The 16,540-nt window shown below is 43.5% G+C and overlaps 2 protein-coding genes across 3 annotated transcripts; both read left to right on the top strand.

The window, feature by feature from the left end:
• Nucleotides 1-956: 956 nt before the first annotated feature.
• Nucleotides 957-4,275, top strand: LOC140311477 (zinc transporter ZIP3-like). Of its 2 annotated transcripts, none has more exons than XM_072388858.1 (3): nt 957-1,027; nt 2,319-2,574; nt 3,433-4,275. In XM_072388858.1, exons 2-3 carry the CDS (start codon nt 2,368-2,370, stop codon nt 4,177-4,179), a joined length of 954 nt encoding a protein of 317 aa, XP_072244959.1. In that variant the 5' UTR covers nt 957-1,027; nt 2,319-2,367; the 3' UTR covers nt 4,180-4,275. The 2 variants fall into 2 exon arrangements, with proteins under 2 accessions (XP_072244959.1, XP_072244960.1); XM_072388859.1 differs by having other exon boundaries at nt 958-1,027; nt 2,322-2,574.
• Nucleotides 4,276-12,519: 8,244 nt separating this feature from the next.
• LOC140311482 (uncharacterized) lies at nt 12,520-14,500 on the top strand. Its single transcript, XM_072388864.1, has 2 exons — nt 12,520-12,844; nt 14,076-14,500. The coding sequence occupies exons 1-2, from the start codon at nt 12,566-12,568 to the stop codon at nt 14,412-14,414; spliced, it is 618 nt and encodes a 205-aa protein (XP_072244965.1). The 5' UTR covers nt 12,520-12,565; the 3' UTR covers nt 14,415-14,500.
• Nucleotides 14,501-16,540: the final 2,040 nt, after the last annotated feature.

Below are 16,540 nucleotides of genomic sequence, written 5' to 3'. Positions count from 1 at the left end.
AAGTGCAACTTAAAAGCATGAATCCATCCCTCCATCTATCACTCCAACTATGAATCATCATCTTCCTCTTATCTGAGGCCGGGTCAGAACCAACAGGTTCAGCAGGGAAACCCAGACATCCCTCTCCAGCTCCTCCTGGGGGATCCCGAGGTGTTCCCAGGTCTGATGGGATATATAATCCCTCCAGTGAGTTCTGGTTCTGACCCGGGGCCTCCTCCCAGGAGGCATCCTAACCAGAGGAACCACCTCAGCTGACTCCTTTCTATGTGGAGGAGCAGCAACTCTACCCCGAGCGCCCTCTGGATGCTGGAGCTCCTCCCCCGGATGATGGAGCTCCTCCCCTAAATGATGGAGCTCCTCCCTCCTCATCTTTCTCTAAGGCTGAGCCCCGCCCCCTTCTGAAGTAAACTCATTTCAGCGGCTTGTATCCACGACCTCATTCTTTGGGTCAGAACCCAGATCTGTGAGCTCAGGTGAGGGTTGGAACAAAGATGGAGCAGGAACCTGAAAGCTTCTCCTTCCGGCTCAGCTTCACCAAACGGACCGGAGCAGCGCCCTTATTACTGCTGACGAAGCCCCGATCCGTCTGTCCATCTCTGATCCAACTCACCATCACTGAGAACCAGGTCTTTTCATTTTAAATAAATAGTTACATCGATTAAAGTTGATAAAGGATGTTGTTCAACATTTAATGTTACTGTTTTTTACAGCTTTATTTAAATGACACAATCATGGATGGTTTAGTTGATGGACCTGTTCCACGCAGAAATAACACTTATTTAACAAAAACATTATTTGTATTAATTATTCTCAAGATGATAATCTGTTTCTTTTAGCAAAAAAAGCAGAAAAAATAAAAAGCCAAGACTCAAAAAGAAATAAATGAAAAGTTAATAACGTAAACAAAAACTATGTTTGGTTCTTGCGTCATCGCGAGATCCACCACTCAGAGCTCACGCTGTGTCTGACGTCAACGCGGAAGTGTTTTCGGTGCACCTGCTGGGAAGGAGGACGGATGTGCGGACAGGTAGACACGAAGCTTATCTGATGTCTGCTTCTGAAACATGTTTCTGCTGTTCGAATTTTTCCGTTTATGAATACAGAAGCTAGCAGCTACTGTGCTGAAGGCGCGCGGCGTTTCTGTCCGTTAGCCGCGTTAGCTGCAGAGGAGCTAATGGAGGCTAGCAAACATTAGCGGTGAAGTTAGCCGAAGTTAGCCTGACGTCCATCGGAAAGTGCTAAAAATGTCTTTTAATTAAAACTGTACATTTTGTTTCTCAAACGCGAATAAATTAAAAAATAGATAAAGTCAAACATTTTACTTTAAATGAGTTTATTTCATACAAAACAGAAACGCGTGATTCAGTACTGTTGAAAACAGAAGCGTAAGACCGTCTTACTTTGAAATTTCCGACAGGAAACTGTGTATCTCCTTGATTTTGACGGGTTTTGATCTTTTTAGCAGCGACGATAACAGTTCCTACTGCCGTTTTGGGAGTTTGATCATATTTGAAGGTGGTAGTAAGGACAGGGGCACGTGCTGAAGGAGCATGAAACGTGTATTTTACCGGAAAATCCAGTTTGAAGCCCTTCAAACCTGTTTCACCGGTCTGAAGTGTTTGTTAACAGATTAAATTAAACTGATGAGTTCAGACTGTCTGACAGGAAGTTATGTTTTCTGAATATCTGAATGTCCACATATGTTTTGCTGCCTGTTGAGTGATTTTTGGTTAGTTTTTTGCTCCGTCTGAGGAGCTTTTTGTTCAAACTCACATTAACATTAAAGTGACTGTTACTGATTACTTTGTTAGACTGACCAAAACTGGACCTTTAAAACACATGTAAACACGTTAGTGCAACAGAATCCGAGCTTCTCAAACCGGACCAGCACCCCCAGATAATCCAGCTGGGTTTGAATCCATATTTTTCACCTTTTAGTAAAAACAAAAAGTGTTTATTAATCCAGCTGAATTCATCATAAAGTTTCTTTTGTCAGAAACTGGGACAGAAATCAGCCCATTAAGGCTTCGTGTTAAAGCATCTCCAGACTGTCGCTCTGCTCTAATAAAATCCTGATTTTATAACCACAGAAATCAGCGTTAAAGTAGCTTAAAGACAGCATCTGAGCAGAGAATTCAGCTGAATTACATGAACCAGGATCTCCCACAGAGGCGGTTAGAGGCAGCAGGAGGTCTGGAAGGTTTTAATAACTGGATTCTGTTAGATTAACCAAACTCAAACAGTGAAAATATATATAAATATATATATATATGGACCTGAGGGGATGGTTCTGGGTTTAAACGGCTTTGTGTCTTCAGTAGAGTCCCGTCGACGCAGTGATGACACTTCATTGGTTGTAGTGCCAGGATGCAGATCCTGGTGGCCAAGCTGCTGGGCCTGCTGGGGCTGTTCGGCCTCATGCTGGCCGGGGTTCTGGTGCCAGTGCGGCTCCTGATGGTCGACTACGAGAAGGCGAGCCGGTACAGACGGGCGCTGTCTCTGTGCAACTCGTTCGGAGGGGGCGTGTTCCTCGCCACATGCTTCAACGCTCTGCTCCCTACCGTCAGAGAGAAGGTAAACCTGCGATCTATCCCGACCCGAACCGAACCGAACCGGGCTGCAGCCGGTTGGTTGGTCACACTGAAATATAAAAAATGGCCCAAAGAGACGCAGAGAAGCTCCATCCAGGGAAATAAAAGGAGGTTCAGAAATAAATCTGTTTCATCGCTTAAAAAGCTGTTTAACAAAGGAAAGATTCAGTCACAGAACAGCAGGTTTAAATGAATAGATCAATAAATGGAGATATTGATTATAATTAATATATTTGTTATTGTCAGGATAATTCTGTCCTATATTTACAGGATTTATTGGCATAATTTCATGTTTAATTTGGATTTTCAGATCAGAAAATATGACAGATAAAGATGGAAATAAATGGAGATATTTTTAAAAAATGATAAAAATATTAGGCATTTAATTTATTTGTTCATTTTATTCTGCATCTTTATTTAAAAATTCTTAAAAATCTTTTTCCATCGTGTTTCCTCATGTAAACTGGACAGAATAACCACTTTATTTCTAATCATTTGTTTCAATCTTACAGCATTTTATGATATGAAATATGTAAATGAATAAATCGATAATTCAGATTAAAGTTTAAATAACAAAGCTAACCCTCGGCCTACATTTGATCTTTCCGTCATCATCATTGCGCGGCCACGGCGGGATCACGGCGCGGTTACGGCGGGATCATTGCGCGGCCACGGCGCCACATAATGATCACAACAAAATATAAATGAATGCTTTCATTCGTCGGTCTGGCTTGTCAGGGAGGCTTTATTTGTGATTTTGAACATGAAATTATGAATCGTAACAGAATCCGAACTTTACTTAATCCCACCGCTTCCTCTGGTTTTGCTTTGGCGTCCTCAGGTGGGCGCCGTGTTCCAGCAGCTGCAGATCAGCAGCGACTATCCTCTGGCAGAGACGATGATGATGGTGGGCTTCTTCCTCACCGTCTTCGTGGAGCAGACCATCCTCACCTTCAGGAAGGAGAAGCCGTCCTTCATCGACCTCGAGACCTTCAACGCCGGCGGCTCCGAGGCCGGCAGCGACTCCGAGTACGACACGCCCTTCATCCCCTCGGCGCGTGGCTCTTCGGGCGGAGGTGGGCGGCACGCCCACGGACACCATCACGGACATTTCAGCCCGGGCGAGCTGGCGGGGGCGGGGCCTCTGAGGCTGGCCAGCCTGGTCCTGGCTCTGTCGGCGCACTCGGTGTTCGAGGGCCTGGCGCTCGGCCTGCAGGAGGACGGCACCAAGCTGGGCAGCCTCTTCCTGGGCGTGGCTGTGCACGAGACGCTCGCCGCCGTCGCCCTCGGCGTGAGCGTGGCCAAGGCGTCGCTCGGCATGAGGGACGCCGCCAAGCTGGGCGTCACCGTCAGCCTGATGATCCCTCTGGGCATGGTGGTCGGGATGGGCATCGAGTCGACGCAGACGCTGGCGGGCAGCGTGGTGTCGGTGCTGCTGCAGGGACTCGCCGCCGGAACCTTCCTGTTCGTCACCTTCTTCGAGATCCTGTCCCGAGAGCTGGAGGACAAACAGGACCGGCTGCTCAAGGTGCTCTTCCTCATCCTGGGCTACGCGGCGCTCGCCGTGCTCGTCTTCATCAAGTGGTGATGAACAGGAAGTGGACAAAGTCACCGAAGAAGAGTCGCAGCGGCGGACCGAGTTCGCACCAGAACACGTCGGGTCTTTGGCTGCAGGAGCACAAACTGGATCAGGCGACTCCTCGCGTCCTCACAGCCGTTTTATTCCAACCTGAAATATTTACTCGCTGCTTAGAAACGCTCAGCTGAAGTTTAGGAATCTGTTTTTTTGTAAAATCTTTTCAAAAGACCCTTTTTTGGAGATTAAAGTCGGAAACGACTCCAGAATTTGGCTTCGACCCGACTGTCGCTCGCATCATGGCACAAAGAAGGAACTTCTCTCTAAATGAACTTCCTTCCCCCACATTATCGTCAGCACTGAAGATGTTTTTCTCACTTTACTGTTGATCATCCAGGTAATCCTGAGGGCTGAAAGCAGAAAGAAACCGGACTTGTTCCATCCAAAAGGCTCCTTCAGTTTCTCAGAAACCTCTTCAGTAACCGAGAAAAGAAGTTTGGCTTTGCCCTGATTTTGCTGCCTCAAAGCTCAGCTCCAGTTCTCCAGCTGGATGTAGTTATTCAGGCTCCTGTGGTCATCGTCAGGGTTTAAACACAAGCTGCAGAATGGATCCGGGTCCATTAGGACCGGTTCCATCCTGTTTAAATCCAGCTGTTTGCTGCCTGAACCCAGCAGCAGTGAAACAGAATGACGGTAAAATCTGCTTCATCCCGTCAGACAGAGGCGGATCAGCCCCGCATCAGTGTGTGCTGGGAGTAGTTTATCCAATGAAATTTAGTCTCTCTGTTCTGGACCATGACAGAGAAACTGCTTCAGTTGAGACTTTTGGGTTCAAACACGAGTTTCCAAAAGCAGTTTTTGTCTCTTAATGCGCTCATCACTGCCTGAGAGGTTCTGCCAGCGGGTCCGAAGCTTCTCCTGCAGGAAATCCAGTGCGTTTGGGTGGGTTTCATCCTGCATCTGACCCTGTTTACGCTGAAAGGTTCTGCTGGGTGGGTCCGACCCGGCGGACCTGCCACCAGGTCAGCTCAAAGCATTTTAATCTGCGTAGAACATGATCCTTTCGCGCTGCTTTCACTTTTAGTTCACTGACCTCTGACACTGTCAGCTGACCTCTGACACTGTCACCTGACCTCTGACACTGTCAGCTGACCTCTGACACTGTCACCTGACCTCTGACACTGTCAGCTGACCTCTGACACTGTCAGATGACCTCTGACACTGTCACCTGACCTCTGACACTGTCAGCTGACCTCTGACACTGTCAGCTGACCTCTGACACTGTCAGCTGACCTCTGACACTGTCACCTGACCTCTGACACTGTCAGATGACCTCTGACACTGTCAGCTGACCTCTGACACTGTCAGCTGACCTCTGACACTGTCAGCTGACCTCTGACACTGTCAGCTGACCTCTGACACTGTCAGCTGACCTCTGAGAGCACCGTGATGATGTCAGACTGTCACATGACTGCGTGATGATGTCAGAGTTTCACTGTCCCATCACAGCCCCTCAAACCGCTGTAAAGCAGAAGTTAAACCGGTTTGTGCCGGATATTTAAGCTGTTCAGCCTGCTGATTGGTTTTTCTGTGGGTTTTTATGAAGTTTTAAACTCCCACAGATACACTGGAGTCTTTTCCGTGACAACCTGAAGGTCGTTGAGCATCAACTTGTTGTTCTTGTTTATTTTCATGAAGACTTCTTTATCAGATTTGTATTTCTGATGGTTTATGTCCCTAGAAGTTATTTTAGTTTTGTTAACTGGAATAAAACTGATTCTAAATAGATTCTGGGTGTTTTGTTTTATACAGCATGACACACCAAAAGGTCGAATGAAAGTGAATACAGTGAACATAAAAGCATGAAAATGAAGTAAGACAGAGAAAGATACAGCGACGTCAAAGCTGTGAAAGTCTGAATCCTTCAATTAAATGCAGTGTTGAACAGGAAAGTCTTCAGGTTTGATTTAAAAGAAGAAGAGTTGGCTCAGACCTGCAGTTATTCAGGACTTTGTTCCACATAAACCCTGAGAGCAGCTTCTCCATGTTTGGTTCTAACTCTGAGGACAGAAAGAAAACCTGTTCCTGAAGGTTCAGAAACCAGCAGAAGGTCTGAGATGAAACCAGTTAAAGCTTCAGAAACCAACAGGAAGCAGAGGCCTCAGGACTGAATCAGCTGATCATCTTTTAGACAGACCAGGAAATACTCTGTTCCAGTCATCAGGTCTGCCGGAGATAAATGCCTGGAGCAGCTTCTCTGAGCCACTCTGACTCATCAGTCCTTTAATCCTCGTTGTGTTCTTCAGCTGATAGTCGGCTGACTTCATAACTGACCCGATCAGCTCTGAGTCCATAATAAAACCCAGATCTCTGGCCTGGTTTGTGCTTTTTAGCATCAGACTGAAGCTGAGCTCAGATTTTCTTCTTCTTTGGCTCCAGAGACACTGAGCTCAGTTTGTCTTTGTTTAACTGAAGGAAATTCTGGATCATGCAGTTGTTTCTTTGTTCGAGGCTCTTAATGAGTGTTTGTGAGGGATTATAATCCCCAGGTGATGTAGATCTGTGTGTCGTCCATAACTGTGGGAGCATATTTAGCTCCTTTGTGTAATCGGAGTCAGTTAGAGCAGGTAAATGTTGAATAAAAGAGGCCCCAGAATGAAACCCTGAGGAACTCCACGTGCTGTTTTTGTCTGATCAGATGTGGGATCACCTGCAGACACACTTTTATTTTGTTGCTTTAAACTCTTTGAAATTTCAGTAATGTTTTTTTGTGGAAATTGACATTTTTAAGGAGCTCCTCGGGTCAGGCTGTAGAACGTGTCTGAGAGGGTTCTTTGGGTCATGTTGGGTTAAAGTAGACCAGAACCAGGTTAATTCCGAACAGAAGTGTGGTAAATTTAGTTGGAGAAAAAGAGTAAATGTGTGGAAACATTGTTATAATAAGTGGCCTGAAAGGTGGAGGAACCGCTTCTCCAAATCCAAGCAGAGCTGATCTAATCTTTACCAGAACAGCATGTTCCCCACTGTTCAACTGATACTTTTCTCCAAAAGCTTCAAGTCAACCCTCAGAAACTGAACCAGTTCAACCCTGAAAACATTTGTTCCAGGTGCAGCCTGGAGTACACAGAGGTTAAAGTGTGCTGAAATCATCATTTTGGAGTAGTTTAACCAGAAGAAAAGTGAGGATGGGAAGTATAAAGATAAGAATCTGGATGGAAGAAGGTCAGATTTACTCTGTTCCACAGGGATTTTCCAACAGTTATGTATACCAAACTCTGCCTGTGATTGGCTGACCTCTAACAGAACCTCCTTTCATCCAATCAATGAATACAATGAGGGCAGGTCATGCTCCTAACATCCTCTGACATGAATTGAACTGAAAGTGATGCACATCAGAGAGGTGTACGCCACATATCTGAGCACACCCTGAACTACGCCACCGCTCTAAAGCCCTCCCCCAGCACTCAGGGCTGGATGCTCATTGGTTGGCAGGATAATCTCTCCTGTGACTGAAGTTCAGGGGCTTCCAGACCCACGGTCTAACTGTGAAACTGAGCTCCTGTCTGTCAGTTTTCACCCATCAGTTGATTAACCGTCACGTTTGAGCCCTGGTTTAACATGACCTTCTGGCCGCTTCCTGACGCTCAGCTTCATCTGGCAGCCCGTCAGCAGCAGCCAACAGCAGTGATTGGATTAGGACGGATGCACCTGAGTTTGATTGTTTGTTGACATAGTTTAGAGAAAGCTCTGACAAATCCCAGTGGCAGGACCCGGACTCCTGCAAGCTCCTGCTTTAATCCCACAGTCGAGGTCGGCTGTAATGTGATCAATCAGAGCCCAATCTGCAGATTAAAGGCAGAACTCAGCTGTATTTTGATGCTTCCCGTAACAAGGATTCTACAAACTCTGAGACTGGATTTGTTGTTGGTTTTGTGTCCAACTGAAGATGATTGTTTTCCAGAACTTTTCTTTCCCACCTTTAGAGGGAACAACTGACATTTATTAAAGGTGACATATTGTGTAAAACTCCTTCTTCCTGTTCCTGGGAGCATATATCAGGGCGTCTGAAGTGTAAAACTCCTTCTTCCTGTTCCTGGGAGCATATATCAGGGCGTCTGAAGTGTAAAACTCCTTCTTCCTGCTCCTGGGAGCATATATCAGGGCGTCTGAAGTGTAAAACTCCTTCTTCCTGTTCCTGGGAGCATATATCAGGGCGTCTGAAGTGTAAAACTCCTTCGTCCTTCTCCTGGGAGCATATATCAGGGCGTCTGAAGTGTAAAACTCCTTCTTCCTGCTCCTGGGAGCATATATCAGGGCGTCTGAAGTGTAAAACTCCTTCTTCCTGCTCCTGGGAGCATATATCAGGGCGTCTGAAGTGTAAAACTCCTTCTTCCTGTTCCTGGGAGCATATATCAGGGCGTCTGAAGTGTAAAACTCCTTCTTCCTGTTCCTGGGAGCATATATCAGGGCGTCTGAAGTGTAAAACTCCTTCTTCCTGCTCCTGGGAGCATATATCAGGGCGTCTGAAGTGTAAAACTCCTTCTTCCTGCTCCTGGGAGCATATATCAGGGCGTCTGAAGTGTAAAACTCCTTCTTCCTGTTCCTGGGAGCATATATCAGGGCGTCTGAAGTGTAAAACTCCTTCTTCCTGCTCCTGGGAGCATATATCAGGGCGTCTGAAGTGTAAAACTCCTTCTTCCTGCTCCTGGGAGCATATATCAGGGCGTCTGAAGTGTAAAACTCCTTCTTCCTGTTCCTGGGAGCATATATCAGGGCGTCTGAAGTGTAAAACTCCTTCTTCCTGCTCCTGGGAGCATATATCAGGGCGTCTGAAGTGTAAAACTCCTTCTTCCTGCTCCTGGGAGCAGATATCAGGGCGTCTGAAGTGTAAAACTCCTTCTTCCTGTTCCTGGGAGCATATATCAGGGCGTCTGAAGTGTAAAACTCCTTCGTCCTTCTCCTGGGAGCATATATCAGGGCGTCTGAAGTGTAAAATCCCTTCTTCCTGTTCCTGGGAGCATATATCAGGGCGTCTGAGGTCACCAGCAGGTTTAAAACTCCCCAAAACCACAACCCTGTTATTCTTTTCGTTCCCTTTGCCTGAAAGTTCCATATTTAAAGTTTGGAAAAAGCTGGTAGAACTCCTTGACCCAGTGGCTGCCTCCTTCGGGATGAACCATTCCTCTGAGACAGCATGCTGTTTATCTCTAAAACCAGTTTGGACAAAGGAGAGGTGGCGGGTTCTATCTTTTTGGATCTACGCAAAGCTAAAATCTTACCTTAGTGGACACTCCTGCCCATTCAAATGATGCAGTGTTACAGCTCGGAGCACCATGGGTGTACCGCAAGGATCTGTAGTGGGGCCGCTACTGTTCAGCCTACATCTGTGTGATGATGTCCGAATGTACGATGATGTCATCCACACACATGAGAAGGTAATTTGTTAGAGTTTTTAGCTGTTATCTCATGATATACTCATAAATATATTGTGTGCCATAACTGCAGATGTGCTGCATTCTTCCAATCATGTTTCAAACCAGTTGTATCTCCTGTATCTGCTTATCTAACATTGGACAGATTCACACGCTCTGAACTTTCTATGCAGCCTTTTGTTTTGTAAACCAAGTCCCCTTTTCTTACCTTTGAATAAAACCAAGCTGCTGCCGGGAGAGAGCCAGAGATGCTTAGAGTCTCACCTGTATTCCACAGCAGTTCTTTCCTTTTTATTAAGGTAGGAGGATAATAAAAACCCCATCTGACATAGAACAAGGGGCAGCCAAGTTATCAGTGGTGATGGTCCAATGAATAATCACCCAGTGTAAATGTGTTGTTGTGAGTATTAACACCTGAAAAGGGTCAGAAGGTCTTATTCTCTCTATATATATGAATACTGTATATATACTGTATAATCTGAGGACAATATGCTGTCGGGTGAACAGGAAGATCGACTGAATTGCCTAAACTTCCTCATCAAGCAACTCACACCACTTTTTAATCTGATTTATTGTCACACCCAAGATTTCACCCAAGTGTTGAGAAACGATGAGAAAGAAACGGTTTGTTTCACCAACAGGATGACAAGCAAGTTTACTTTCAATTTTACCTTCTGCTTTCCTATCAGAAGACAGAAATAAAGAAGTGAAATGTCGAACAAAACCCAGAAAACAAAGAGAAAGCAGAGCCTTCGTGTTTTTTTTTGTTCGCCTGAATGTTCGTACACATCAGATTTTTATAGCTTTTGTGAGGAGGAAGTAATTCTTTCTGTTAATGTTCAGTTTCGTAATGACTCTGTGAAAGAGAAGAAGGAAGTGAAAGTATTTCAAGTTCTTTTATTCAGTCAAAAACAGGTCAAACCACCTGATTCTCTCAAATTCAAAGTCAACTTTATCGTCAATTATGCAATTCATCCACAGACAGCTGAAAATTTAAATTACTTGACTCTCGGTCTCCCGGACAACACAGAATGAAGCAAACCAGCCTTAATATTATTAAATGTAAATAAGTAAATGTAAAAATACCAACAGTATAAACAATGAGTGGGGGGGGGGGGGGTGCGCTGGATGGAGGTAATGAGGCAGGAGGCGGTGCCTCTGAACTCTGCCCTGAGTTTGTTCCTTTAAGAAGAAGCTGCACTCTGACAGATTCACCGTCTGAAGGAGGCAGGTAAGTCACTTTATTAACTAACTCACAGGTTAACCTGATGCATCTGTGTCAGGTGAACCTGACCTGTTGGGTTCTGTGTTCCTGGTCCTTTGTACCTGTTAAAAGCCGAGCATTTTGCATTTATTTAGTCCAGTCTGGAAAAAACAAAGGCATGAATCAGCTTCTCCTGTGTCAACGCGGCAGGTGATGTTATCAGCTCTTTTATGTCAAAGTCAAGTTCATTTGTAGCACATTTCATGTACAAAAAAGTGCTTTATATAAAATAAAAGCATTAAAAATATGTAAAAGAATATAAATAGAAAGAAATAAAATAATTAAAATGAATAAAAACAAGGAACAGTCTGGATAAATTAAAAGATATCAGGTTTCATGCATAAACACATGAGAAAATAAATGTTTTTAACCTGGATTTAAAAATCTCCAGGATCGACTTTTACAGTAAACCGAGTTGGAAAAAAGAAGCAAACATGTTAGACCGGTTAGAAATTACAGATCAGTTATAGAGAGATTCGTTTCATGACCCGTCTGCAGCTTGATTTTAAGTTCATCGACCGGGGAAATGTTTCCAAGTGGCAAAAACAAACAGGATAGTTACCGACTGCAAATATTACTGCCAGTAAATGGCTTTGATTCATGCCAGCAGAAAATCAATAAATCAATCAATATTTATTTAAATAGCACCTTACAACAGCCAGAGATTCATTTCAATTTCAATTCAATTTTATTTATACAGCTCCTTACAACAGCCAGAGATTCAATTCAATTTCAATTCAATTTTATTTATACAGCACCTTACAACAGCCAGAGATTCAATTCAATTTCAATTCAATTTTATTTATACAGCACCTTACAACAGCCAGAGATTCAATTCAATTTCAATTCAATTTTATTTATACAGCACCTTACAACAGCCAGAGATTCAATTCAATTTCAATTCAATTCTATTTATACAGCACCTTACAACAGCCAGAGATTCAATTCAATTTCAATTCAATTCTATTTATACAGCACCTTACAACAGCCAGAGATTCAATTCAATTTCAATTCAATTTTATTTATACAGCACCTTACAACAGCCAGAGATTCAATTCAATTTCAATTCAATTTTATTTATACAGCACCTTACAACAGCCAGAGATTCAATTCAATTTCAATTCAATTTTATTTATACAGCACCTTACAACAGCCAGAGATTCAATTCAATTTCAATTCAATTTTATTTATACAGCACCTTACAACAGCCAGAGATTCAATTCAATTTCAATTCAATTTTATTTATACAGCACCTTACAACAGCCAGAGATTCAATTCAATTTCAATTCAATTTTATTTATACAGCACCTTACAACAGCCAGAGATTGACTGAAGAGCTTCACAGTTGCAGAAGTAAATTCAGAGTAGATCAGATACAACTCAAGGCAGAAAGTTGAGCCGCAGCTTCAGTGAAAAGCCACTTTAATTCAATCTGCTTTTAAATATAAATATAAGCTGAGTTTGTCCTTTTTCTTTCCTCTTCCTCTGTTCTTCTCTTTTTGGAGCTGTGCTTTGTTCCCAGTTTTAAGAGGCTAAAAACGTTTGGGGCAACAGAAGTAAAAGAGCAGAGACTCTGTTGATCTCACAGTAACTGCTGCTGTTGTCCTGTTCACCTTTCGGCTTTCTCTGTACACCTCAACCTTCATTTGCACAGCTTGTTTCCGATAAATTCCTGTCCAGCTCTCTCAGAAACATTTGAGCCATGGATGTCTACGACTCGCTGTGGGCCAAGAATCTGGACGTGGCCGAGCAGACGCTCAAAGTGCCGTTTGTTCAGCACATGCAGACCGGAGACCTGCAGGCGGATTACTACACCGTCTTCATGATCCAGGACATCAACTACCTGCTGAAGGTCACGGAGATGCTGAAGGAGATGTGCGAGAAAGGGAAACTCCCCGAGGACGTCCGCGTGTTCATGCAGGGCAGATACAGCAGCTACAAGGAATACGCCGACGACACGCTGGAGCAGTTCAACCTCAGCGTGAGAAACTTTATGCACTTTTATCCAAAGCCACTTACACAGGGTGCACAGGTAGGGTTAGGGTCTGGCCTGAGGAGGTAAAACCTTTAATGCAGGGGTTTGAACCCAGGTGGCAATCTCACCTCTGCACTACCCAGAAAGCATCACTTTTCATTCAGTCACCTGGATTCTGCAGGAACACCTGCAACAATAGTCATTATTGCTTGTAAAGAAGAGGGAGTCTGTGTTAAACACTGCAGGCAATGCTGTTAGTAGAAAAAGTAAGTGAACCCCAAGGTTATTTAGGCTTTATGCAAGCAGGGAAAGCAGAGTCCTCTTCAGGAGAGGAAGCAGCTGATCGTTAGAGGTTATAAATATACATCCTGTGAGTTCAGTTTTAAAGTTTTATGTATCAGGAAAAAAGAAAAGTCGCCTTCCCAGGAAAATACAACCTGAAAACCCCCAAATTCATGCATCACCACACATCTGAACACATCTTTAAGTTTCACCGGTTTGTTCGAAATATTCTACAGCAATGCATTTCTCAACGTTTATTTATTAAGATCTATTCTTCCTGGGGTCTCTACAAATCCATCTGTGACAAATAATACATACTTATTACATTAATAAATAATCTAAATAAATAAAAAATAAATAAAATAAAATAAACAAGATAAATAAAATTAATTAAATAATAAATAAATCAAAATAAAATAATATAATATAATAAAATAAATACATAATGAAAATAAAATAATAAAATAATGAAATAAAATAATAAAATAAAATAAGATAAGATAAGATCAAATAAAAGAAAAGAAAAGAAAAGAAAAGAAAAGAAAAGACAAGACAAGACAAGACATAATTCTGGAGGTCGCTCCACTCCTTCATAGCTCTATATAATACTGAACATTGAGAAATCTATGCCAACAAAGACTTGCATTTTACGAATATTCGACCTTCTTCCACAACTAAGTGCAACGCGTGCAGCTTTGTTTTGTATAAGTTGCAGTTTTCTTATGTTGGCTGGTGATGAATTGGACCAAACAACTGTTCAATAATCCATACGTGACTAAACCAGTGCTTGAATAACTCGTTTAGACATCATAGAGAGCATGTTTCCAGTTGGGTTATTATTCTCTTAATAAGCATATCCCATGATAGAGTGATCTATGATCATTCCTAATCATTTCCCCTGTGAAAATGAAGAATCGTAGAAAGGATTTATTGATTTGTGACGTTTCCTCCACAGGGCGTGTCGGACATCAAACCGATCCCTGCCATGGAGAAGTACCTGTCCGATTATAAGGCCATCCTGAATGGAGAGGAGCCCATTCTCTTCGCCGTGGCCCTTCTTCCCTGCGCCAGGCTCTGGCTGTGGCTCGCCCAGAGCCTCAAGGAGAAGGAGTTCAACGCCTACTTCACCTGGAAGAAGAACAACATGGTCGGTCACCCTGAGCAGCACTACAGGAAGCTGCTGGACGACAATCTGACCACCGCCGAGCAGAAGAAGAGGGCCAACGAGATCTTCCGCCGGCAAATGCAGAACGAGCGCGATTTCTTTGCTGCTTCACTCAAAGCGCAGAAATGAAACACAAAGCTGATGTTTGCACTCAGTCTCTGGAATTCGGCTTCACTTTTAATCTTTTAAACATTGTTTGCAGCATAATTCTGTGTCTCCATGATGATGGTCACTCTGTGGCGTCTATTCCAAGCCTTCCTGTTCGAGGCCAAATTTAAAAAACATTCAGTCAGAGGACTTCTGCAGCAACATTTACCAAAAATTCATCATTAAAGCAATGTTGGTGACATAAATCGAGTCTCTTTTAATGTTTTTGAGTCAGAAAAATACAAAAAAAAACAAGCAAGAGTAAAAAAAATCCAATGTAGCAGAGTTTATTCAGGGAAAAAGGAGTAAAACCGAGTAGTTTTATGTTACTTTTATCCTCTCGGGCCCCGGCACACCTCTGCCTTCTCTGAAGGAAAGACGATGCCCAGAGATGATGCTGCACGCTCTGTGGGTTGAAGTTCAGCCAACGCTTCCTCCTTCCTGATAAGAGGATGTTTGGTTGCTTGTGGACAGTCTGAACCGGTCCCAGTCAGCACCAAGTGCTTTCAGGCTGTTTCGGGGCGTTTCTACTGGAGTCTGGCTGCAAGGTCAAGGTCAAGGTCAAGGTCACGTTTCTCTATAGATCATAGATCACACTATCATGGGCTATGCTTATTAAGAGAATAATAACCCAACTGGAAACATGCTCTCTATGATTAGGAGCTGCTCTAATATTTCACAACACAAGTGTCTAAACAAGTTATTGAAGCACTGGTTTAGTCACATATGGATTATTGAACAGTTGTTTGGTCCAATAAATCACTTTAAAACTTTTCTTTCATCCCTTCAAAGTCTTCCTCCTCCTCCGTTTTCTATTCTAGAGATTCTCTAGTTGGAGCCGAGAGAGAGAGGGGGGGGGGGGGGGGGGGGGGTAATCAATAACGTGCCTCTGTTATTGATCACATTATTTACACATGCACAAAAGCTGTTACATAAGGAAAAATTAAGCTGTTAAATTATTTGTCCCCCATTGCTTTGCGCCCCGGTGGCGACGGACTTTAGGACCCTGCAGACATCTTTAAACCTCTCCAGGAACACAAGAAAACTTTATTAATCCCAACAAAGGAAACACAGAAGTGTACAACACAACACTGCAGCAAATAAGTACAAAGACACAACATTAAGATGGAATTTCAGACATAAAAACAGAAATTGGCTGAAAACTTGGCATATCTCAGCATGGTGTGCAGTGTGGCCTTAAAACATTTGAGGAAACTGGACAAGTGGAGGACAAAAGAAGAAGTGTCAGGCCTAAAAAACTATCTACAGCAGATGAACAGGATCTGAAAGTGATGTCCTTAAGAAAGAGGAAAAAATCCAGCTGTGACCTGACAGGACCTGAGAGATGCATCTGGACCTTCAGCTGATCCATCTACTGTTGGCCCAAGCCTCATCAGAAATGGGCTCCATGGAAGGGTGGCTGTCAAGAAGCCGTTCTTAAGGAAGGGAAACAGGGAGAAAAGGCTGAGCTGTGCCAAATGACACAAGAAGTGGACTGAAAATCAGTGGCAACAGGTCTTATGGAGGGATGAATCCTCCCCAGAGCCCGGACCTCAACATTATTGAAGCAGTGTGGGATCATCTGACAGAGAACGGAACAAAAGGCAGCCCACATCCAAAGAAGAGCTTTGGGATGTCCTTCAAGAAGCCTGGAGAACTATTCCTGAAGACTCCTTAAAGAAATGACAGAAAGCTGGTCTCAGAGGGTTCAGGCTGTGTTGGAGAATAAAGGAGCTCAGACCAGAGATTCACTTTAAAGCTGCTGAGAACTGAGAAAAAACTCTGTTTCTGCCTCAGATTCTGGGTTTATGTTCATGTTTGAACATGTTTCAGTGAATCTCTGCAGCTGCTTCCTGTTTTAATATACAATATGTAAAGAAATTAGAGCACAGATGTCTTTAGTTATCTGATCTTGGCCTCACAAACCTCGCTGGAAGTTAACAGGTCAGTAATTCATGTATGGATCTGATGTTTTCTGGGTCCAGGCTGCTCTGTCTCTGACGTCATGTGAAGGACGGTGAAAGCAGTCTCGGACTCTTATTTGCTGACACAGATTAGTTAAATTAACTCTAAACCTCGCTGACCCTGATTCGAAACTTTGGCAGCTC

The sequence above is a fragment of the Leuresthes tenuis genome, unplaced genomic scaffold (genome assembly GCF_036924035.1).
Source record: "Leuresthes tenuis unplaced genomic scaffold, fLeuTen1.0.hap1 SCAF_7, whole genome shotgun sequence".
In the NCBI taxonomy this organism is placed as follows: domain Eukaryota; kingdom Metazoa; phylum Chordata; class Actinopteri; order Atheriniformes; family Atherinopsidae; genus Leuresthes; species Leuresthes tenuis.
This window is presented reverse-complemented; position numbering and strand designations above follow the sequence as displayed.